At 50.6% G+C, this 23,836-nt stretch overlaps 2 protein-coding genes across 3 annotated transcripts; both read right to left on the bottom strand.

The window, feature by feature from the left end:
- Positions 1-885: 885 nt before the first annotated feature.
- Positions 886-7,480, bottom strand: LOC108494700 (transmembrane protein 45B-like). 2 transcript variants are annotated; one of them, XM_017809507.1, is made up of 6 exons: positions 7,387-7,480; positions 3,768-3,972; positions 3,313-3,525; positions 2,452-2,636; positions 1,655-1,800; positions 886-1,386 (listed from the first exon to the last, which is right to left on the bottom strand). In XM_017809507.1, the coding sequence occupies exons 2-6, from the start codon at positions 3,952-3,954 to the stop codon at positions 1,257-1,259; spliced, it is 861 nt and encodes a 286-aa protein (XP_017664996.1). In that variant the 5' UTR covers positions 3,955-3,972; positions 7,387-7,480; the 3' UTR covers positions 886-1,256. The 2 variants fall into 2 exon arrangements, with proteins under 2 accessions (XP_017664996.1, XP_017664995.1); XM_017809506.1 differs by lacking the exon at positions 7,387-7,480 and adding an exon at positions 4,710-4,802.
- Positions 7,481-11,937: 4,457 nt separating this feature from the next.
- LOC108494701 (transmembrane protein 45B-like) lies at positions 11,938-23,215 on the bottom strand. Its single transcript, XM_017809508.1, has 6 exons — positions 23,175-23,215; positions 16,729-16,930; positions 16,032-16,244; positions 14,457-14,641; positions 13,418-13,563; positions 11,938-12,724 (listed from the first exon to the last, which is right to left on the bottom strand). Exons 2-6 carry the CDS (start codon positions 16,910-16,912, stop codon positions 12,607-12,609), a joined length of 846 nt encoding a protein of 281 aa, XP_017664997.1. The 5' UTR covers positions 16,913-16,930; positions 23,175-23,215; the 3' UTR covers positions 11,938-12,606.
- Between the last annotated feature and the right edge of the window lie 621 nt (positions 23,216-23,836).

Below are 23,836 nucleotides of genomic sequence, written 5' to 3'. Positions count from 1 at the left end.
GTTTCTGACCATCCCAAACTTGCTTGAGTTTTTGGAGCAGTGCAGCTCAGCAGGGACGTGTCCAGACTAAACAGGCTCTTGCACTCCTTAGAGGAGGACAGTAAAAGTGTTGAGGGATAGTAAAAACAATGCTGTTTGTGCTGCCTCGTTCACCCAGCCCAGCCCCCAGCTAAGCATGTGGCACAAACATTTTAGATGCTGATGATGAACTTTTTGATGATGATTAGTGATGTTCCCTCACTAATCCTCCTTAATGACATCTTTGAAATTTGGTTTTGATCTTGGTGGCGGGAAGCACCTCCCCACACTGTTCTGCTGCAAACCAAAGGAGACACCAACAGCAAACCAGATACCCAGAACTGAAGGGTTTTTTTGGAAGTGACCAGCTCCAGGAAGGGAATAAAGCTGTTGGAGAAAAGCTGAGATCACTGCAGGGGTCTCACTTACCAAGACTATCCATATGCCCAACTCCTATCAGCTGAAGCCACGATCTTGCTTTAAGGGTCTGTCTCCAAGCTGGGCCCTGCCCAGCAAACACCCTGTCTCCCAGACACACCAAAATCCATGCCAAACCTCCTTCCTCACCTATCTAACGCTGTTAAACACAAGGAGGAGAGCAGCTGCCTGCCAGTGCATACAGGGCACCTCCATCCTTTCCATCCACTGCCACCCCCCAGGCAGATGAGTCCATGTTAAACTGCACACAGTCCCATCCCTCCAATATTTCATCCACCCCCAAACCATTCTGAAGCCAACGCTGCCTTAGCCGTGCCTTCGGCCTCGAGGCATTGTATTCAAGAGATCCATCAAGATGGTGTGTTAAAGTACTTTATTGGATACTCTGCACATTAAGCTTTGTACAAAAACCTCTCCATTAACACCAGAGTGAGCGACAGCCACCAGGAACTTTGAACACTGGCTCAGTTCCCTTCTGAAGAAGCAGAAGTGAAAGTAATGTTAAAAAAATAGCCAGATTGGCCACACCAAGTTGGACCCCACCAGCAAACCAGCCCTGCAGTCTGAGCTGCAGCACTGAGGATTAAAACCTCCATCCCAGACAAGTCTGGTTTGCTCTTGTGACCAAAGGGATGCACAGAAAAGGCTTCACAACTCCTGCTGTGCTCTGCCTCGGGGTCCTGCCTCCCACTTCCGATGCTCCTCCATCAAGTGCCACTGTAGTTTATCAAGACTAATTAAAAACCTCATCTCAAGAGCTCAAAGCCAGCATGGAAGAAATTTTCACGCCTGCCAGGGCCTCATTTGTCATCTGAGCTGCTTTCGGGCAGCAGGGCACTGCGGGAGCCCTTGGTGCCTCTGCGCAGGCACAAACCACAGTCCAGCTCCACGTCGATGTCCCCGAACTTCAGCTGGCAGGACTCGTTGCAGCTGCAGGAGAGACAGTGACAGTGGTCAGGTGTTTGTGAGCAGCAGGAGCCGTCCTTGGAAGGCTGCTAAGGACTGTCTGCCCTGCGGTGGCACCCAGCTCATCCTTCCCGGCCGAGCCACACTTGGACACTCATGGACACCCACTTTTCTCATCCCATGACACACACTAGTGATGGATTTCCCAGCCTAGCATGGGGTCGAGGGATTGCTCCTGGCCCCCCAGCTCCTGCACTGCTCCAGGCCCCCCAGGCCCCTCTCCACCACGTACCAGCGGGATGCAGCCGCGTTGGTGCCCACGACGGCGAGAGCACCCAGGTAGTGCCAGCAGAAGCACATGGTGAGGAAGGTCAGGTTGCTGGGATCACTCTGATCCCAGCCTGGTCCTCCCCAGGGAGGGGACAGCACAAACCCAATCTGGTCATAGACAAAAGAGATGTCAGACTTTAGCACATCCTTCCTCTTTCCCTCCTGATTTTAGCCAAGCTGTTGCAGCTGACTATGAGCATAATTAACCCCAAGTAACACCTGGAGCACTGCCCTCGGCACCCCCAGGCACCCTTGTCTCTCCAGATTGACACAGGGGTGGGTTTCAGGAGGAGATGGATTCTCTGCAGACAATCCTTAGGGTTTGCAGGGCAGCCCAGCATGCCCAGAGAAAGACGATATCTCAAAGGTGACATTGCCAGGCTGTGCATTTCCCCCTAGACCCAAAGCTGGCTGATTACATGAGAGATTTCCAGATGTTTCCAGTTACATGGAACAAGCAGAGGAAGAAAATGGACCTAATGAAATGAATAAAAACTCCTGATTTTGGTTTCCATCCCTTTTGGGCTCCGATTTCCATTTTCCAGCCATTTCCAGGTCTGTCCACACTGCCTATATTACACATGCAGTTCTCCACAATGACAGCTCTGGCACCAAACCTCATTTCCTCTTCTTATTTACCATGATACGCCAAACAGCCTACATGTTTAACCCCAACAGATGTGCCATAAGGGGCAGAGCAGCCCTGCTCCGCTCATCTTCCTGGGTGCAAAGCTCAGAGAACAATGAATACACACGGACCTGCCAAAGCCAAGAGCCCTGCAGAAGGAAGGAGCTGGTCCTGAAGGTCTCTAGGATGATGTGGTCTCGGAGGAACACCTCCAGGAGGGCACAGAGGGCTCCAGCAAAGATGGCCATGGCCAGCAGGGAGTGGAGGTGGTGGTCCAGTGCAGCATCGCTGTAGTCACGGAAACAGAAGAGCAAACCTGCCAAGATCCACACTGTGTTAGCAAGGACACTTTGGGATCTGTTCTTTTAAAAAAACCATCTGAAAACAGACAACACTCTAGATTTTGCCATGATCTGCCTGGTGGGAAGAGCCAGACATCAACCAGGTTGCTGTCCCAACCTTCACCCTGCCAACACCACACAGCCCTGGCACTTGGGTCTGTTCTGCCCCCTGAAGAGCCCCCATTCCTGGAGGGCCCCCTGTGCCCCAGCCAGAGCTGTAGGGCTGCCAGGAGGAACACAGGGCTGGGGACCTTGAGCTCAGAAGATGGTGGGGAGCTTTGCATCAGAATTTGTCCCTCTGTGCATTCAATCAAGGCGGGGGACAACCCCTTTTTGTGACTCCAGAGAGAGCCAACTGCTTGTCACCAGGAGCAGCACATCCCTTGAGCATCCCCTGTACACCTGGGCCACCCAGCTGGATGGAATCCTTCCTATGGCCGGGTTCACATTTAGGGAGGAACAGGGAGGGGGTGACTTCAGCACACAGCCAGTGCCATCACACCTCCACAAACCTTCCAGCTCTGCCTGCACGAAGCCTTGCTGGTCCCAGAACAGCCCAGGAGCTGTCACACATCTGTCACACATCCATGAGCCCCGTGGTGCATCCCTGTCCCGTGTCCTGCCCTGCCCCAAGCACCAGGTGGGGCTCACCTTCGATGAGCAGAGCCACGGACAGTGAGAGCCGGTCCAGGCCGGGTGGCAGCTTGAGCCGGGACTGCGAGACCATGTCCATGATTCCAGAGAGGAGGAAGAAAAGGTAGATGGTGGAGTAGTGCCAGTGGGTGAGGTCTGTCCAGCTGCGCGTCTTGGGGCTGTACAGCTGCAGGTGGGGACCGGTAGGGACAAACTGCTCCACCAGGATCCCTGGACAGAGAGGGGAAAGGTCACCCTTGTCCTTTCACACAGGGGAAAGGACAAGGCTGCAGGAGAACTTCCCTTGCAGGGCTGAAGCCCAGAGGAAAACATCACAGTGTGCCACCAGCACATCCCCAAGCCCTCCCACACCAGCTGCAGATGTTTCCCATTACAAACAGCCCCAGTCTTATGGGACAAAGCAGTTGCATCATCATTAGATATTGGGGCAGAGACTCATCATCATCTCTTACCTACTAGAGCAAAGAGAGCTTTGAGAGCCCCCTCAAAGATCTCTGCACGCTGGGTCCCAGAGCTTGGCTGGCCCTCAGCATCACCTTTCTTCCTCAGGTACTTCAGGGGGTACCTCACGGACCACCAGAGACCAAAAGCGAAGAAGAAAGTGCCCCGGAGGGCACTGCCGAGGAAACTCGTTGGCATCGGGCTTGTGTTCTGGACCTGCAGGGACAAACAGTGCCTGGGGACTGACCCAAGGGAGATGTTGGACTGCTCCCTTGCTCAGCATCCTCAGGGATCCACATCCCAACAAAGAGGGTGTACGTGGCTCTGCCATCAGCTGTGAACAAGTAATACCAGAGGTGGGACATCACCGCGGGGAAGCTGCCACTCTGCCCCACTGTGCACACGTGTGTGCATAGATGTGGCTGCACACATAAAGTCGTCAGGACTTAGTGCCAGAGAACAATATATAATATAGCACCCAAAAAAGCGTAACACCCAAGAAAACATAACAAAGTTTTTCCTAATAAAAAGCAACATGACAATTATTTCCTTAGACCATAAACTCCCTCCAAACTAGGCAATTACCAGGGTGTGAATCCAGCCCTGGATTCAGGAGCTCCAGCCAGCCAAGGTTTTGGCAGGAGGAAGCAACCTAGGAACCATTAACATTTCCAAAAGGAGCCTCATGTATATGCCACATAACCTTTGTTTGACACAAGGGAAGAGATTTCATCTCCAGAGGAAGAGATCCAAGACTAAAAGTCTTGACATTAAGTAGGATCAATGCCACTGAGCACCAGGCAGGATGGAGAGGAGCAAAGGTAGAGCAAATTTATATCCTGCAAAGTATTTAAGCCCATACCCAAATTCCTAGAAAAAAAATCCCAGTGCAGCAAGTGCAGAGGGAATAAATAATGATCTAAGTGCTTAGAGCAGTAAGCCTTTGATATTACCTTGGGGTGGTCTTGTCCCTTCCAGCAAGACCTCTCTCCTTGCCCTCTGTAAGCTTCTACCACCTAAGGAGGACTCACTTTTCCCCTCCACGTGGTTTTCCGGTCCTTTTCTACAGCTGGGATGCGCAGAGAGGAAGGCATTACTCATCCCAAAGCTCCCACACCGACCTGCCCTTGCATCACAAATCACATCCTCACCGTGTTTATAAATACCAGAGCAAATTGCAGAGGCTGGATGAACAACTCCAGCACGTTTGCCAAGTCCTCCCACACTAGAAAGTAATTAGGCACTGCAAAAGGAGGGTAGGATGTGGCAAGTGCCTGGGGGGAGGGAGAGCTCTGCAAGACATCCCTGGTCGGGGCTGCAGCGCCCAAGTTGGTTGGATTGGCTCAGCCCTGAGTGGCAACCATGGGTTTGGATGTGGAAACTATCATCATCCATTGCATCTGTGGGACACAGACAATCCAGGGAAGGCTCAAAACTGTGTTAAGGTTTCCTTCCAGGAGGGAAGTTACTAAACAGTCTTTCAGGGAGGTGAGAAACGCCCCATCCAGGAGCTGGTTTGAGGACCAGGGATGGCTCTCTGCTCTATTTTGGGTGCCCACATTAGGGTGAGGTGGCCCATGCCCCAGGAGAACCCAGGTCTTTCCTGATTATAGCCTGGACACCCAGTCCAGGGCACTTATCTTCCCTGCACAGACATCTACATGCCGGAGTGACTAACAACAAATGCGATTAAAGGCCATTTAGGTAGCACACAATTGCACGATATATAACCAAATTTTACCATTGTCCTCTTGTGACTGCCAGGGCAACAGCCTGGGGTTGGAGTCAGGAGCGTACCCTGATCCAGAGACATGTCAGGAACGTTAATGTAACGTGATTAACTGGAGGAGAGGAGAGTAGAGACATCCCAGAGCCCAGAAATGACAAATGACATGTCCCCCCTGCAGCTCCAGAGGGTGCTCCAAAGTCACAGCAGCATCCCGCATTAACCCAGAGATCCATCGCCCCACATCCACCAACCATCCCCCCTTCATCTGAGTGAACCAGTAGACCCAACCCACTGTTCCAGAGCTGTCCCTGGGATCTCTTACCCTGACCATCCCACTCCCCAGCAGAGCAGCCTCGCTCTACAGGGCCAGGGACCCTTTTGCTTTGAAACCTCTCAGCAGCTCAATCCAGCAAGGCTTTGGGGAGCTGCCATGAGTCCCCTTTGCTTCCCAGCACCTGGACACAGCACAGAATCATTGAATGGTTTGGGTTGGAAGTGATCGTAAAGGTCTCATAATCCCACCCCCTGCCACGGGCAGGGACACCTTTCACTAGACCAGGTTGCTCCAAGCCCCATCCAATGTGGCCTTGGACACTTCCAGGGATCCTGGCATGTCCTGGGACATCTCTCCCTTAGCAGGGATGTCCCAAACCCACCCTTAGTCAAGCAGAAATGTGCATGTAATCCACTCAAAAACCCCCCACCTTCTTTTATAAAACAACCACTCTTTTGCAGTGAAACCAGACATGTTTCCAAGCAACAGTCCATTTGCACAGCTCATATACTTGAAGCACAGAAAACATCCACAGAGCCCCTCAACCAGCCCAGTGAGCCCAGCCCTGACACCCCTCACCCCCAGCTGCCCCCACCCCGGCACTGAGCCCACGCTCACATAAAAGCTGATTAAGCTTCCAGTGAGCAGAGCCAGGGAAGAGCAGAGACACAGGGTTATTTATTCCTCCTGTGAGCTGGTTTGTCTGTCAGAGCCCCTGAAATATGGCTGCAGTCAGAAGTTATTACCTGAGCTGCCCTTCTCCCCCCACAGCTCCCAGGCTGTGCTGCTCTGCTTTAACATCCATATGGGAGCTGCCTGCTCTGCTTAGGAAGCCTTTCCTGACTGCTCCCAGCCTGCCCAGGTTCAGCTCAGGAGAGACAGCATTCCTGCCCAACTTCCAGGCTCTCCCCTGGAGCCATTGCAGCTCCAGATCCATCACTATTCATGATTTTGACCCCACTTGCCCCAACTGATGAGGGGGGATCGATGCTCAGAGGGTGCCATCCCTGTGGATAAACAAGCATTCCCTACAAGCACCCCTGGGTGCAACCATCAGCATCCCAGAATAGCCAACTTGTACAGAGATGGCAAGACCAGCACCTGGCCATGGATGTTTGGAGGGTCTCCCTTATGTGGATCCTCCTCCATCCTTGGACACTTCCAGGGATGGGGCAGCCACAGCTTCTCTGGGCTATCCGGGCCAGGGTCTCACCACCCTCACAGCCAAGAATTCCATCCCAATATCCCATCTAACCCTGCCCCCTGCCAGTGGGAAGCCATTCCCCTTGTCCTGCCACTCCATCCCTTGTCCCAAACCCCTCTCCAGCTCTCCTGGAGCCCCTTTAGGCATTGGAAGGGCTCCAAGTTCTCTCTGGAGCCTTCTCTTCTTCTCCAGGCTGAACAACCCCCATGATGTACCTCCAAAACACAATGAGCTCCTAAAAAGGGGATAAACCCATATATTTCTGGCAGACTGCCTCCATCAGCACCACTTCCACCACCATCATCACCCTGAACTTTGGTCTCCGAGAGATGGACTCTCCACACCTCCCTTCTTCCCAAGCTCCAGCAGCCACAACCATCCCATGACACAGCTGCTCACTGGTGTATGGGTGGAAGAGTTTACCTGTGACTCCTGCCTGTCCTTCTCCCTCTCCAGAAGTGTCAGCAAGGAGGTTATTACTCGGAAGAGGCAGATAAAGGGAGAAGCCAACACGGGGAGGTGGCCCTCAGACAGGATGTTTGGAGCTGAACATCCTGCAGGCCAGTTCAAAGCACGCTGAGTCAACCAGCTTTCCCAACCTGGGACACCTCCTGTCTGCTTTTAAAAAAACAACCAGCAACTCTTCTGCAGTTTGCAACAAAAATCAGGAGGAGCAGCCAATTCCTGTTCCCATGGCAACCATGTATATTCAGTTATTATGATGGGCTTTGGGATGACTGGGAAAAGAGCCAAGAAAAGATAAGGCTGCAGTGTGGTCTGACAGGGCCAGGCCCTGCTGGAAGTCTCTGAACTGGGTTGCCAGGGACATGATAACCCTTTTAGGGGGTCCAAACATATAAAAGTTGCCTAAGGGCAGGAGATTTTCAGCCAGGAGCTCACAAACCAGAGCAGAACCTTTGTGAGCTCCACCTCCCAGCCCACAGCAGCCAAGAAGGGGACGATGGCTCTCTCTCCCCGCCAGAATACGGGTTGGCAGGACACAGCAGTCTGTTTTACTCCTTTTTACCTCTCTAAAACTCAACACTGCCCAACACCAAGCACCCACAGACACAAACCATCTCTGACTTGCCCATCCCACTGCCAAGGACTGCACAGAGGAGCAAAGCAAGTGCCTCAAGGCAGAGAAACCCCACGGGCCACCTCAGTGTTCCCGTCTCCCTCCACAGCACTGAACTGATGGTGCAGAAACACTCAGCATTGCTCTGGAGCCCTGTTCAAGCCCCCAGCCACAGGCACTAAAAACCACTCAGCACATTCCCAACGCAGGATTTCTCCTGTGGAATTGTGTGAGTGTTTCTCTCCCATAAAACCAACCCAAAGCCACCCCTAGCAAACCCACAGGACAAGCTGTGCCCAGCGCCACACACGGGAGCCCCAAGGCTGGAGCAGCACAGAAGCAAAGCAGCTGCACAACCCTCCCCAGGGTGATGGGCTGTGCTCCAGCACAGCCAGAAAAGCCACCAAGCCATAGCCAGGAGCTTTTATTCCCATTATCTCCATATCAAGTGGAAGGAAGGAAGGAAAACAAGAGGCTGGTGGTGGTGCTGGCACACAACCATGCCACACACCCATCACTGCTCATCTCCAACGGTGCCTGAGGAGCAGGATGTGTGACAGAGGGATGAACACACCTGAAAAAGGGTCCTGGACCAGCAGGGAAGCCCAGAGCAGCAAAGGGGCTTCCACAAACGCAGTTTCACCCAAGTTTAAGCTCCAGGAGCTTGTTATAACACTGAATCCAAGCACAGGGAGAAATACAACCCTCACAGGAGCTCTTCCTTACACACCTACCCCTGAAAACAATACAGAAAAAGAAACATACCTTTTTTTGCTGGAAGAAACCCAGGAGCACCATCAGGGACCTCTTTCAGCTCAGCTTTCCTTTCCGCAACCACCCACCTCTACAAACTCCAAAGGGCAGCTTAGCACAAAGCCCTTTCCCAGGCAATAGGAGTCAAGTCCTTGGGGAAAGTGGGGAAAGGCAAGCAGGGAGGGCAGCAGCTGGAGAGTGAGGGGAGGAAACAGGGCCTAGATGAAAAGTACCTGCTCAGAGGATCAACGTGCCTTTTTCCATGGAATTTAAAGGGCCAGCAAAGAGTAAAGCTCTTAGAGAAAGTTTCTATGAAAAGGCAAACTCGAATTACAGACAGTGAAAGATGTTTTTGGTGTGTTGAATGGTTGAGGAAAGGGGGTTTCTACCCTTTTGACCATCCCCACGAGAAAAATGAGGGTGAAACTGTGAGAAGTGGTTGTGAACAGCCCCGTGAGGAGAGACATGGAGAAAGGATGGCAACCCTCCCCAAATCCCAGAGTCGATCGCACACACCACGTGTGCTAAAATCACTGTGAGCACAGACAGATGCAATTCCATTCCAGTTCCAGCACATGCCTGTCCCCATCTTCCTCCCAGGGAGAGACTGGGGGAGGCAGATCTGTGTCCCACACCCTCCAGCTTCTCTAATGTCCTCAAGCTAAACCTTGAACTGAATTTGATTTCATATTTTTGTGTCCCTCTTTTTCTTTTTCTCTCTCAGCTGTAACTGCAACATCCTCTCCCTGAAGGTTCATCATCGGCCTCAATGCTAATGAAAAATGTGATAATGTTTGCCTCCTTCCCGGGGGTGGCAGGAGGCACAATCTAATTAAAGGTTTGCCAGCAGCTCGAGTGCTGCAGATGGATGGTTGTTTGGGAAGTGCAAAGGATTATTATTATGATGATGATGATGATGACTGCTAACACCAGATTTCATAAACAGGCAACAGGGGAGGTGAAGCAGGTGGTAAAAGCATAGGCAGGACTTGTTCTGCTGCCCACACCTTGATCTCAGCCCTACATTAGTGTGGTGTGCAGGGAGATCCTATCTCTGCCCGAGGAATGAGTGGCTCGTGGATGGGCTGTGCTGGGCTCTTGATGAAGGGTTTGTCTTTCCCGTGGCAGGAAGAGCCAGCTGCCAGGAAATTTGGCTGCTCTGAGGGGTGTTGTCTGTGCTCCTTTGTAAAGAAGGGCAGGACTGGTGGGAGGATCAGCAGCTCCTTCTGGCCGTGGATGAGCAGGTCACTTGAGTGACAAAATTCAACATCAGTTACACAAGAGAGAAAACATCTCTGGGACATCCCACAGGGCATCCTGCTCCTTTTACAATCAGTGTGGCTATGGATACAAATGCATCCCCCAGCCCACTCCAGCTGCATGGCCAATGGGTCCAATACAAAGACACTATAATTCAATTTATGGAATCATAGAATTATTTAGGTTTGAAAAAAACTCCAGGATCATCAAGTCCAACCTTCGAGTCCAGCCATCATATGCTGAAAAAACCAACAACTGATTGATATTAAAGTTGTGCTAAAAGCAATTGTCCCTGTAAGACTGTCCTAAAATATCTATAGGAAATAAATGCCAAGATGGCTTGTGGTTGCACCCCTCTGTATAATAAACCATCTCCAGACATCTTCATGCCTTTGGGGACCTAAATTATTTACAAACATGTTTTTTAGCTAAAATGAAAATCCTTAATTCTCACCCAGAAATGAACCCCAATTGTAGTTCCTTCCTTAATCACAGGATCTCTCCTAATTCACTGACCTTCATACCTTGGGAAAGAATGTGCCCCAGAGCTGGCAAACAAATTAGTGAGTGCTCTGCTGACAGTCCTGGGATGTTTGTAGAAGCAGGGAGTTAATGAGGCAGACAGAAACTATTCCAGACACTGGGTGCTGCAGAGGGAAAAGGTGTTTTGTGGCCACTTAGTGACAAGGGCCAAGGATTGAGAGCAGCAAGGAGAGCTGTGAAGAATTAAATAAACCCTCTCCCACTTTCAAAAGCAAGGAGTGCTTTCAAAAACCAAAGCCAGCTCTCATCTGTGTGCCCTGGGATGGAAAAAAACTCTGGATTTTGGACGTGGGGTGGCTGCAAGGTGACTGCAACCAGCCTGGAGCATGCTCCTGGTGCCACCTGCTACTGCCCTCCTCTGGCTATTTGCTGGGAATAGTGATGCTTGGGCTGGTTCCTGAAAGAAAATAATTTGGAGGAGAGCAGAAATAATTCAGGGGCCTTTTTGCTGGTCAATGAACTGATCTCTGTCCTGCAGCACTGCAGTGACTCGTTTGTCACCTTCCACCTGCCAGTAGGAGGAGGCACCTGCAAAATGGGTTGTGTCTCATTGCAGCAGCAAGAGGAATTCTTGAGATTTAGAAAAGCTATTCGGCTTTGGCAGAAAAAGAAACATCTGCAAAATGCTTCTTGTGTTCAGCAGTTACAACTGAGATTTTATTGTGGTGTTTATCAGATGGATTTAGGGAGATGCAGCTCTGCTGCTTCACTCTCCTCGCTCCGAGTCTGCACCTTCCAGTATCCAGCCCTGCACAATAAACTGGCTCAGCAGTGGGAATACAGGAAAATTGGCATTCAAGGAAAGTTGGTTAGTCTTTATAGCACTGTTAGCAGCATTAATATCCAGGCTGTAGCTCTGGTGTCTGCAACAGGCTCTTTGCACATGAGGGATGGGGGTTAAAAGATGCTTTCCCTTGGACTTGCCAGGAGCTGCTTTTCTGTTCAGTCATGAACACAAGCACAAAAATCAGCTGCCATCCATCCCCCTCATTTCACAGCAGGGAGAAAACCTCAGTGCAGAGCATCCTTCCTGCCCCAGACATTGAGACATGAACAGTTGCAATTCACCTCATGCTATAAACATAAATATATATATGTATATATTTATTATATTTACTGTTTTTAATCCTCATACTCGCTACTGGTATATTTTCCTCCCGAATAGGAGGTGACATTTCCAGTCACTTTTTGCAAGAAATTAGCTGGCAAAGGCAGCCTAAAAACAAACCCTGTGCCTGTTTCATCTCCTTTCCAAGCTGAGGGGGTTTATTTTCAATGGAAAACTGGGACGTTTCATGACTCCCTGCTGCTTAACCGTGTATGTTACAGTCCTCCAGGCTTTGCAGGTCTGAGGGATGGATTTGTCTAAGCTATTATTACACAGTCTATAATTTATCAGTCTTAAATTTAAGGATATCAGCTCAGTGAGGATTTTTATTTCCCATTTATTCACTCTCTCAGCCTTTAAGTGAACATGAAAACGATTAACAAACCCCCTCTTTAGTTCAAAGCTGCAGTGATAACATTCGTATTGTGTACAATCAAGCCCTGCTGGTGCAAAAATTGCCATAACCTCACATTCCACACTCTTTTTCTCATCCTCTTCGGGGTGGTGCCTTGCTCCAGAGGTACCTGACCTCAGCCTGGAGGTTTCCTTGACTTCAATCACAGCAGGTCAAAGTCTCCAGACTCCTGGAAAAGTCAGCTGGCCAAAGGATGCCCTCCATCCCTATGGAAACACACTTGGCAACCCATGGGATGAAGCAATCTTGTCATGTTGAATTTTCATGCTTCATTTTGTTGTTGAAAATCACTTAAAATGGTGCTTGCCCCTGAGCTGGCAATATCTGGGTACGGATGGAGGGCTCCTGCCCTCACGGGCTCAACCTGCTGCCTCACAGCACAACAGTGGCTCCTCTCACTCCTCCAAAACAGAAATATCTCATTAGGATTATTTTGTTCTAGAAAACAGATTGTTCATGTATTTGGAGAAGAAGTTTGCAGCCTCTTCACTCTTCATCAGAGCTGCTCAGGAAGGTGGCCTGGGAGCTGGGGTCACCCTTTTGCTGCCGGACCCCCAGGCTGATGTAGGGCTCTCCACTGCTTCTCCTGAACCTCTGGAGGCACCTGTAGCACAGAAGCAATAAATCACTGATAGCAAAACCCTCAAACTAATGCCACTCACCAGAATTCTCATGTAGAGGTCCTGAAATGATGTTGATGGGGGACTGAGGGGGTTTTAGTCTGTATAAAGTCTATTTGCTGCCTTAAACTGGACTATCCCTTCTGTAGCCCACACAACAGCCCTTAGAAAACCCCTTGAAGTGGGATAATGTCCCCTTCCCATCCCCTTGGAAAAGCCACGCTGGGGGCTGGCACTTCTGAACCATCAGACAAGTGCTCTCATCCCTCTGATGATTCAGTGACGGCCAACTGCTTCAGAGTCCTTGCAAGGGAGGGGACAAAGTGTCAGGGGGACCTGGAAATGTTTTCATTTCTCTATTGAATTAAAGTTTGACTTCAGCACTCAGTGCAGAGGGAAAAAATATAGTATGACTTCCAGGAGCAGCTCTGGGGGCTCCATTATTTGACTTCTTCCTGTTTAATGCCTGTGCCTCCCACTGACACTCTTTTGCATTCTGTGCACTCAACAAATACTGTGTGTGCTTGTCACCCTGCCCTCAAACGTGCTGGAGTCTGAGGCTGCTTATTCAGCTGTGACTTTGTACTCTGGAAAGGGCTGGAGTACATCTGTGTCCCACTGCAGCCACCCCCATCCCTGCCCACCCCACTCCTGCCTCAGTTCCTGCCCAGCCATACCAGTAAGTGAGGGTGTAGTTTATAGTCAGGATGGCCACAGCGGCTGCCCAGTGCCAGAAGAAGCACATGGTGAGGAACATGATGTTGTCATGGTCCTCCTCATCCCACATTGGACCCCCCCATGGCTGGAAGAGCACGACTCCGATCTGGGTGGAACAAGAAATTCATTAACTTGGGGAGAAAATCGTTAGAGAATCCCAGACTGGTTTGGGTTGGAAGGGACTTTGGAGATCATCTCATTCCACCCCCTGCCATGGGCAGGGACACCTTCCACTCAGGTTGACGGACACTTCCAGGGATGGGGCAGCCACAACCTCATCCACCCACACAGTGAATCACCTCGATCCCCGTGGTGACTGAGGGTCTGAGACAGTAAAGTCCAGCCTTGCAGAGAGGCCACACAAACCCAGACTGTGCCCCAGATCTCTCTTTTTCTGTATGATATCCAGACACAACCGTCTCTGGGCATTGCAAACTCTGAGCCATCCTTTAAAACCCCCAAATTTAGTATTTTACAAACTCAGCCCAGTTTTTAACCTTTGAATAAAGGCTGGTTTGAGTTACTGGGGTTGAGAAAAGGGAGGGGAACTCAGATTATTTTCAGCAGCTTAGTTTTGGGAGCGATTATCTCCAGTTGATTTCTTTGCTTCTCCAACTTCTCCCAAAGCGAGCAGCTGGCTGTATCTTAACTCGGCCATTTTATTGCTGGGGGCCTTTGCATCTTCCCACTAAACCAGAGGGAGGGTTGCAGGGTGCATTAGACACATTAAGCAATTAGTACTTGGTTGTTAGATACTGCAAAACATTGCTCGCTGGCTTTTGCTCTTCCCCCCAGAGAAGCGATAAGCCAAGACTAACAGCTCTTTCAGCAGGAGCAGCCAGCAGAGATGACCTGTGAGAAGTAAATTCTCAGTCTGGGTTATGAGCTATTTATGAAGCCAGCCTGGCAAAATTATCCCTCGGAGATGTGTGATTGGTATGTGATGTACAGCTCCTTCTCCTCTGTCCCCACTGCTCCCTCTGAGCAGGCACAACTGACCTGCCAGAACCACGTTCCCTGGACGATGGTCATGCCAGCTCTGAACATCTCCAGGACAATGTTGTCCCTGAAGAAAACCTCCAGCAGGATGCTGCCAGCCCCAGCAAAGATGGCGATGAGCAGCAGGGAGTGGATGTGCTGATCCAACATGGGCCGGTGGAGGACGTGGTAATAGAAGAGAAAACCTGTCAAAACACGTGTCCTGCTTAGAGCAACAGCAGCAACACCAACTGTGGCCACAGAGCAGAGCAAATCAACTCCCTGGATGGTAAACTGAGACAGGTCACCATGTAAAGAAGGGACTCCACATGGCACCATTCCTCTGGGTCTCCTGGTATCCCACCATACTGGAGGGATGAGATGCCCAGCCTTAGGGCAGGAGGATCTGAGCAATACAGGAACCAAAGACAGGCTGGTTTTCTTCCCCCATCAGTGCCATTACCTTTCCCCTCATAACCAGGTTTCTGCTCTGTCCTACTTTCCTATTGCTAAACTTCAGCATTTCTTGGGAGCTGTAAATGATAAATTTCCTGTTATTACAAGCCAAACTTTGCCTGTTGAGGTGCCCCTGCTGCTGCCTCAAAAGCTGCTGTGATCACGAAGGGGAAAATAAGAGGAGATGTGCAGTTTCTATATAAGCAAGACCTTCTTTTCCCATGGCGGGGGTTGGAACTAGATGATCTTTAATGTCCCTTCCAACCCAAGACTTCATACAATTCTGTGATCTAAGAGGGGTCTGGAATCATGGCTGGCAACTTGCAAGACAGCCAGAAGACAGAATGATATTCATGATGTGCTATAGCCAGAATAAGTCACTTCAACTTGCCACATGCCCTGCAAGCAGATGAGGCTGACGATGCCTGCAGAGCAATCCGTGGCTCTCGAGGGGAGCCCAGGGCAGGGGAACAGCTCTGAGCATGTCAGATGATGCAGCAGCCACCAGCCATTCATCACAAGGGAGCTCATTCTGCTGCTCCACACCATGGTCTCCCCAGAAATCCCAAACCAAAACCTACTGATGCCTGTATTTCCCATCTCATTCCAGACTGCCCTGCAATAATATATCACCTACAATGTGTAGGACCTCCAGAGGCATTCCAAGTAATATTCCAGTCAGGTAAGGCAAATTTTAGTCCTTCTCTGATTCTGTCTCACTTGGTGTGTTCAGCTGGAGAAGAGGAGACTGAGGGGAGACTTCATTGCACTTACATTTTCTTCAGGAGGGATAGAAGAGGGACAGGCCCTGAGCTCTGCTCTGGGGGGACCAGGGACAGCACCCAGGGAATGGCTGGAGCTGTGTCAGGGCAGGCTCAGGTTGGATCTCAGCAAAAGGTTCTTCCCTCAGAGGCTGGTTGGGCACTTCCCAGGCTTCCCAGGGCAGTGGGCACAGCCCCAAGGCTGCCAGAGCTCCAGGAGGGTTTGGATGATCCTCTGGGGTACAGGGTGGGACTCTTGGGGATGGGCTTGTGCAGAGCTGAGGTTGGACTGGATGGTCCTTTTGGGTCCCTACCAACCCAGCATGTTTTGTGATTCTGTGATCCCTCCCTGAATTAAGCACCACCTTCTTCTACCAACCTTCGACAAACACGGCCGTGGACAACATGAGGCGATCCAGGCCCCGCGGCACCACCTGGGAGATGTAGGTGAGGACATCCACCAGCCCGGAGAGGCCGTAGAACAGGTACATGGTGGTGTGCTGCCAGTTCATCAGCTTCACCCAGTCCCGACTGGCCCCGCTGTACAGGTACAGGTGTGGCCCGTCTGGCACGAACTGCTCCGCCAGCATCCCTGCACAGACACACAGCAGCTGGGGGCTTGTGGGGAATGCTGCTTCATGCTACTCACTGCTGCTGGAGGCTTCTGAAGCAACAGCTTCAGGTTTGCATCAGGGAGAAAAGACCGCAGGAGAAACTCAGGCCTATTAACACAAGCTCAGCTTTGGGAAGGGGAAGAAGATTTGGTCTTTTCACATCAAACTCTACCAGAGATTAAGGCAACATGAACATCAAGGATGCATCCAGGCTGCCCAGGGAAGGGGTGGAATCACCATCCCTGGAAGTGTTCAAACACATGTAGATGTGGTGCTCAGGTTCATGGTTTAGTAGTGGACCTGGCTAATGGTTGGACTTGAGGATCTTAGAGGTCTTTTTCAACCTTAATGATTCTCTGGTCCTTCCATATCTGAGCCAGTTTGTCTGGAGTCAGGGCTCCAGTGCAGTCATCGCTGCAGGCTGGGAATTTACCCACATGGCAAGTGAAATGTAAGCCTTACCTATGAGAGCAAAGACAATTTTCATTCCCCCTTCCATGGCATCCACACGCTGGAAACTGTAACTCCTGTGGGATTTCTTATTCGCTTTCTGGCTGAGGTACTGCAGAGGGTATTTCACAGACCACCAGAGCCCAAAGAGCAAGAAGAAGCTGCCTGGAAGTGCATGACCCTTGAAATTCGCCATCCCGACAACCTTCTCTGGCTACAAGGCAAAGAAAAACAATGTCATTATTCAACTTACACCAGTTATTTGGCATAACACTGGGAAAAATAGGATTTCCCTTGCACGGAGGCCTGGAAAAGGCTTGACCTAGCACATAGGAATAGGTCGGAGAACTGGAAAACCCTCCAAAGGTGAGAGGTGGGAACAAATGGGACCTCTCTGAGGTCTTTGCCCCAAGATTAGAAAATGTCCAAAAAAGCCAGACTAGTTTAGCAAAATCCCTAAATCTGCCACAATCTCTGACACATCCCAGCCTGTACCTTGCATTCCTGGGATCCCTCCCAGCAGCAGCTCCTGTTTTTCCTGCTCTTCTGCAAGAATGAACAGACTAGGGAAGGGGGCTTTTTGGGACCAGGTAGGAGAGATAATACACAGGGAAAGCAGTAACGTCTAGGGGTAAACGCCAGTGAGTTTCTTTAGTTCCTTGAAGAGCCACAGAAGTCCAAAATGTTTTAAAATTCCTGAAATTATTTCAACCTACAGAGGGGGGAAATATACTCTGCATTTATTCCACAAACCAAAGCATTTTGTTAAAAATAGAGCTTCCCAAAAGCTGCTGGAAACAAAACACTGTGAGTTTGGGCAAACCAACCAACTCGCTCCCTGCATCCTGACCTCCTCACACTCTTCCCTCCCCAAGGCACCCCTAAGCCAGAATTTGCAGGGAGGATCCCAGCCAGGCTGCCCCTCCATGCCAGAGCACACCCCCCTTCTCCCTCCCCCCCCCCGTTTGTAGGGAGCCAGGGGACCCATTTCCTGAGACAATTACACCAATTAAGCCAGGCTGGCTCCTGTTTGCCATTTGCTGGTTTGCTTAATTAGGTGGAGAACTGATTAGTTCTTTCATGTGAGCTCCAGAGTATGTTCAGGGACAGCCTGGGTGTGAGGGGGTGCCAGGCTGGGCAATTGGGATGGTTGGAATTGATAACAAAGGCTGTGCTGCTGGCGCCCAGGACGTCCTTCTCCAGTCAGTGACCTTCTCTCTGTGCTTAACACCTGGTGGAAAACATCCCTCCCGTGGGGTGGATGCTTTGGAGCTGGACCTGAGCTCCCCATCCCAGGCACCCACATCCTGATTATCCTTAAACCACCAGTGGCATTTTGGCCTTCAGTCTCCACTCGCTGGAAATATAAACCAAAAATGCTCTTCTGCTGTTGCACAAAGATAATTTGGGTTGAATATGGCTCACTGCTGTCAGCCTTGGAGAGGGAGAGCCGTTCCTTGGCCTTTATTAATGTCTGATTTCAGTCAGTTTGTCCCAGGGACACCTTGTTTCATCCCTTGAGTCCATGGCTGATGCAGGTACCATCTCCCAGAGGTGCCTGCTCCCAGGCAGGAAAATCCCTGTAGCCAACCTGCCTGATCTGAGCTGGTTTAACCAAACAGATCATCCAGCACCTGGTGGGGAGCAAACATTGGCTCCTTGTGCAAACACCATCCCAGGACGTGCAGCTACACACGGCAGTGACAGGCTGATGCCCTCGTGGTCACACCAGGCTGGTCCCACAGTCCTGTCCTCACCAAACACCTCTGAGCTACCAGTGGGTTCAGGAAAACTAATTTAGGAGGGGACTTTCTAAGCTGTGCACAGAAATGGTGTTTTCTCCTGTACTCACTGGTAGTTTTGCGGGTTGCTGTGAGCAGCACTGCAAAGGCTCTGCCTTAATTCATGACTTCAAAGGAGAGATGTATTGACAGTGGGTACATCGGGTAATTAAACAGAAAATCAAAGCAGTGCTGGCACGGTCCAGTGGGTTAATATAATCATCCCTGTAGTCCTGTCAAACAGACAACCAGGGAATGGGAGCATCCACCTGGATCCCTGTGGTTAAGAGAGCAGCATTCCCGAGCCAGGGAGAGGGCTGGAAAATCTGTATTTTCTGGGTGAGCAGAGAGTCCCATCATGTAGCTACAGTGAGGTAAAGGCTTTAAACTGAAAGAGGAGGAAGTTAGATCAGATACCAAGGAGGAATGGTATAAAATCAGGGTAATGACTGGAAGCAGAACTAAATCCACCCCAGAATACCACAGCAAGAACTACTGCAGCCATATTATGCCATGTTAATGGTATAATTATAAAAGGACCACAATAATGTGTAGGCAAACATATAACTCTATGATGTAGCTCCAGCAGTTACATGTTAAAGGCAGATACACAGTGAGACCTTCTTTGATGGAGGATGGTTTTTTGGCCACAGCACCTCAGCTGCTGTCAGTCTGTAGGGCTGGTTTGATGAGCTCCTGCAGGTGCAGATTTGGCATGAGGAGAGACCCAAACCCTCCCTGGAAGGCTGGAAACAGCTCCGTTATTTCCAGGTACACGTCAGTGTCTTTTCACCTCTCATGTCATTGTGAGAGACACATCTCAGGGTTTCTCTGCTGAGATCAACACAGTCAAACCGGGTTGACCTGAAGGATACCCTCATTAACCTCAATTAAAGATCAGTTAGATGGAGCATGCATGTCCACCTCACAGTGTCTGCACGAGCTGGGCTGAGCTCGGTGGGGTGATGGGGGCTGTTGTGGGGTTGCTGGAGTCCATTCCTGCCCGATCCCTCACTAGCAGGAATCACGTGGCTCAGCTGGGACATGTGACCAGCAAAACTCTTTCTCCTGCTTCTCTTTCTCCTCTGAAAACATGCAATGGGTAAGCACAGGAGAAAAACCAGCCACAATTATGTTTGTGCCTCAGGGCACAAACAGCCCCTGTTTATCCCTACAGCTCCTAAGGAAGTGAGACTTGCCTGCAATCAGCAGGGAAAAGAACAAGCTGGAGGTCCAGTGGATGCTGAGGTTGGTGGCCACAGCCACCTTCCCAGGACATCCCTGCTGAGTGTGACTTTGCCCCTTCCCTCATCCCCTGACCCCGTGTCTGATGACAGACCCGTGTCCCCGCTGGCCTGTCATTAGTGCACTTTACCCCTGTTTATTACGATGCCCTGTGCTGCGTCAGCTTAATGATTTACTGCTTCATCTGCTCTTATCACCTCCCTGAGGAGCTGGTTCCTTCTTGGTTCACAGCTAATGCACCAACCACCCAGGGAGGCAGCCGGGAGGATGGTGAGGAGCCCAGTGAGACTCTCCCCTCCTCCTCTTGCCCTACTCTGGCAGCCACAAAACCTCTTTTCAGCCAAACCCTGGGCCATTTTACTTTTCCAAGTGTCTCGTTTGTTTACTGAGATTTTTGGGGGTTTTTTAAAGGTTTTATTAGTGCATTGATAGTGTCTCAGTCAGGGCATCACTTCCATTTCCCCAGCTTGGAATTGCAGTCTGAAGTTCACCAGTGGAAACAGCTCGCAGCCATCACCACTACAATTAACTCTGCCCTTCACCCTCTGTAAATCAGGCAGTTCAGACACACCAGAGCTCGTTTGCTTGCTTCAGGACCTGCACTTGGCTCTGGGAGCAACTGCGGGTGACAGAGACAGTCCCCAGGGAAAAGCTGACTCAGGGAAGAAGAGAAATGTCTTGGCTTGCAGAAAAAAAAACAACCGAGGCTGAGCTGGGGAATGCCACTGAGATGTGTATCTGGAAATAACAAAGCCATTTCCAGAGGGGGTTCAGGTCTCCCCTCATGCTGAATCTGCAGCTGTAGAAGCTCATCAAACCCCGCCCTTCAGACTGACAGTAGCTGAGGTGCCGTGGCCAAAAAACGATCCTCCATCAGGCTGGTTGCCCTGAATGTTCTCCGTGTGTATCCCTGAATACAACGCAACCCACAGCCCAAATACTGCACCTGGGAGGGAAGGTGGTGGTACAGACACAGAGGTGAGAGATCTGTGCCTCTGAGGACAGAAAGACGACACCCAAAAGATGTCAGGAGAGGCATCACTGACAAAGAAAAGCTCTCCTGTATCCTGCACCGCCTCACTCCACTACCAGCACTGTCTCGTTTGTCTGCAGAGACATTTCTAATCATAGCAGCACTTCCATTAGCTCCCTCAGGAGCTGGATCCCTAATGCTTTAATGTCAGGCTAAAACCCTATTCTGAACCATTTCATCCCATTATGGTCAGGTTTTTTCCTCTTTGCCTCACCCATGCCGGGGAGTGTTAACAGGGACACTGAGCAATTGTGTTCTTCATCCTGGCGAACCCAGATGTGTCTGCAAAGCCAGGAAAGCAACTTTTCTGCCTCTAAAGGATCCTTAAGGGTTTTGGACTTAGGTTAAAAAATTATCATCATCACTGGAAACTATTAAACGCAATTGTCAGGGAGTATCTGAAGGACCATCAGGTGTTGCAGGAGCTTGTATGGTGACTGCAGAGAGACAGAGAAAATAGACTGAGATAATTCAACCCACTGAAATGGGAAAATTCGGTGGGGAAGTTCAAACTGGGATGAAAGCTTTAAACTCAGGATGCTGGACCTGAGGTCTGTTTAATAGACACATCTGAAAAGAGTCACTGGGGGAGAGAGACACGTAAAAACTGGTGATGGAGAGATTATACTGCTCTCTGTCTCCTCTTCTTTATGCTGCCTTTCTTTGCCTGTTTTATAAGCTCCTGTTTCAGATTCTCCATCCCAATCTCTGCTCCAACCCCTATCATCAGGGAAGCAGCAAGAAGCAGCTCCAAGTTACAGCCCAGCAGAGAAAGCTCAGAAATAAAACAAAGCCAAAGTCATCTTAATTACGGGGGCTTAGAGCACGCACTTCATCACCCTTTTCCTTCTCTTTACGACCTGTACTTGTTTGTTTGTGGTTTTACAGCACTGAGGTTTGAATTTAAAAATTATCTGTTTGGGGAAATGCACGCTACCATCTTAAAAGCCATTTTTCTTCACTTCTGTGTAATGCTTAAGTGATTAAAGTGCTTTCTAAAGGGGGTGGGTGCCACCTGTGCCCCAAACTGCCCCCCCTGGCTCTGAGATGTGCCATGATGGGCTAGCCCTGACTCCAATAATTCCTATCACCTTACAGGTACCAACCCAAAATAAACTCAAAGCCACATTATCACCACCAAAAATGCCACAAAAATCAGGATTTATAGGATCCTAGAATTCCAGAATGGTTTGGGTTGGAAGGGATCTTAAAGCTCATCCAGTTCCACCCCCTGCCATGGGCAGGGACTCCTTCCACTAGGTTGCTCCAATCCCCGTCCAACCTGGAATACTTCCAGTCGTGGGGTATCCACAGCTCCTCTGGACTCCACAGCTTCTTTGGGCATTTTCCAAAGAGGAGAAGACTGCTTGTCCTAAAATTGTCCCAACTGCCCCGGAATGTGACACAGGGTAAGAGCTGTAGGTCTTCAACATTCCTCAAGGAAAACAACTAAAGAAACCATTTCCATTGCAATATATCCCAGAAATGTCCAATTATTCACCTACAACACATAACCCTCAGCCTGCTGAGCGCCACATCTGCCCCCTAGAGAGCTGTGGCCCCCCAGCATCCCCCTCCACCAGCACCCTGTGCCTCTGTGATCACATCCTGAGCTGCCAAAGAGAGAGGTTGTTAGTTTTTTAACGATAATCCGGTAGGAAGAAGGAAGAAACCCTTCCCCTGCAGGAAAAGTGTCCCTGTTCATGGCAGAGAGGTTGGAACGAAATGAGTTTAAGGTCCCTTCCAACCCAAGCCATGCTGGGATTCTACGATTCCAACCTGCACTTTTTTGGGCACTAAAAGCGACTTTTCTGGGCACTTCTGCGGGGAGAGGAGCGTGGGGAGGGACTTTCTGATTCAGTGGTCGGAGCAGCGATTTCGGCTTAGTTTCGAGGCAGAGGTTTCGCATTTAATTTGGCAGGGAGGGGAGCAGGGAGCAGGCGAGGGCTCCTCGCGGGCAGGGCTGAGGTCCGGGGGGGAATCGTTGCCCCCCGGCTGCCCCGCTCTCACCTTTCCCTGCTTTCGGCCCCACACACCATGTTTATTTTTCAACTTCCTCCTTGGAAAACGCTGCTGCGGGTTAGCCCGGCTGTCCCATCGCTCCCAGCCCGGCAGGGACAGCAGGAACCCTCCCGTGCCCCTCCAGGGTGCTGGGACACCGCGGTGGCTTGGGCAGGGCAGAGCGCACCAACTCCCCCCCCCGCAATTTGCTTTCCCAAGGGGAGTCGGTCCAGGCTTACCCCACCATCACCCCTCTCCTTCCTCCCTATGGGGTTTGGATCCAAACTGAGGGGTCCCCTAAGGGGCAGGCGGGGGGTTCCCCTCTCATCCCATGGTGTGGGGTGACCTCCCCCTCCCCAGCCCCCTCCCCGTGCCAGCCCTGGGCAGCAGAGCCTTACCTGCCCCGTCGATGCCGCTGCCACACCTGCTCCAAGGTGACCCGTGCTCCTCCCCTGCCCCACCCGCCCCCTCCCTGCCAGCTCTGGGTGCCCACAGCCTCCCCAAACCCCAGCCAGGAGGGAAAAGTGGCCCTGGACACCAAAATTCCCCACTCCTGTGCACATCAGGAACTGTCATTTCCAGTTGCTCCCCCAAAACTCTTCCGTGAGATCCTGACTTCTGGTTGTCTCAAGGCTTTCTCCCCAAAATCTTTATTTTCTCACATTTCATGGAATGATTAAATTTCCTTCTATCAGACCCCCCTGTCACCCACACCATGCAGGGCCAGGGGAGCTGTGTGGGGCATTACCCCACACCCCAGGTCCTGCATTCCTCACCTGCATTAATTATTAACTGGATTAATTCCTCCAAAGTTCTTCATTTTCTGTGCTTCCCAGGTTTGATGGATGCTCCTCCTGGGATCCCCACTCAGAACCCATATTTCAATCCAAATGCGATTTTCCGACCGGGCCTCCTATAAAACTGAGTTTATCCTTTATAATAATTTCCACTTTCATCTCCAGCCCTGCAAGTGCTTTACAAATGTTAAATAATTAACCCCCACGACACCCTTGGGAGAGAGGGAAGCATTATTATGGCTATTTGTAAGGGAAACTCTGAC

This window comes from Lepidothrix coronata, unplaced genomic scaffold (genome assembly GCF_001604755.1).
Source record: "Lepidothrix coronata isolate B3197 unplaced genomic scaffold, Lepidothrix_coronata-1.0 Scaffold27, whole genome shotgun sequence".
Lineage (NCBI taxonomy): Eukaryota > Metazoa > Chordata > Aves > Passeriformes > Pipridae > Lepidothrix > Lepidothrix coronata.
Note: the sequence above shows the minus strand (reverse complement) of the source record. Positions and strands in the feature narration are given on the sequence as shown.

What these genes read in the sequence shown, in the direction of transcription:
- LOC108494701 (XM_017809508.1), bottom strand. Translation starts at nt 16,912, where the DNA reads ATGGCGAATTTCAAGGGTCATGCACTTCCAGGCAGCTTCTTCTTGCTC. An exon ending in CACGGCCGTGTTTGTCGAAG is followed by an intron (nt 14,642 to 16,031) that starts GTTGGTAGAAGA and finishes GTGTTTTGACAG; the next exon opens with GTTTTCTCTTCTATTACCAC. An exon ending in AGGGAACGTGGTTCTGGCAG is followed by an intron (nt 13,564 to 14,456) that starts GTCAGTTGTGCC and finishes TGTTCCACCCAG; the next exon opens with ATCGGAGTCGTGCTCTTCCA.
- LOC108494700 (XM_017809507.1), bottom strand. Translation starts at nt 3,954, where the DNA reads ATGCCAACGAGTTTCCTCGGCAGTGCCCTCCGGGGCACTTTCTTCTTC. An exon ending in CGTGGCTCTGCTCATCGAAG is followed by an intron (nt 2,637 to 3,312) that starts GTGAGCCCCACC and finishes GGATCTTGGCAG; the next exon opens with GTTTGCTCTTCTGTTTCCGT. An exon ending in AACGCGGCTGCATCCCGCTG is followed by an intron (nt 1,387 to 1,654) that starts GTACGTGGTGGA and finishes TCTCTCCTGCAG; the next exon opens with CTGCAACGAGTCCTGCCAGC.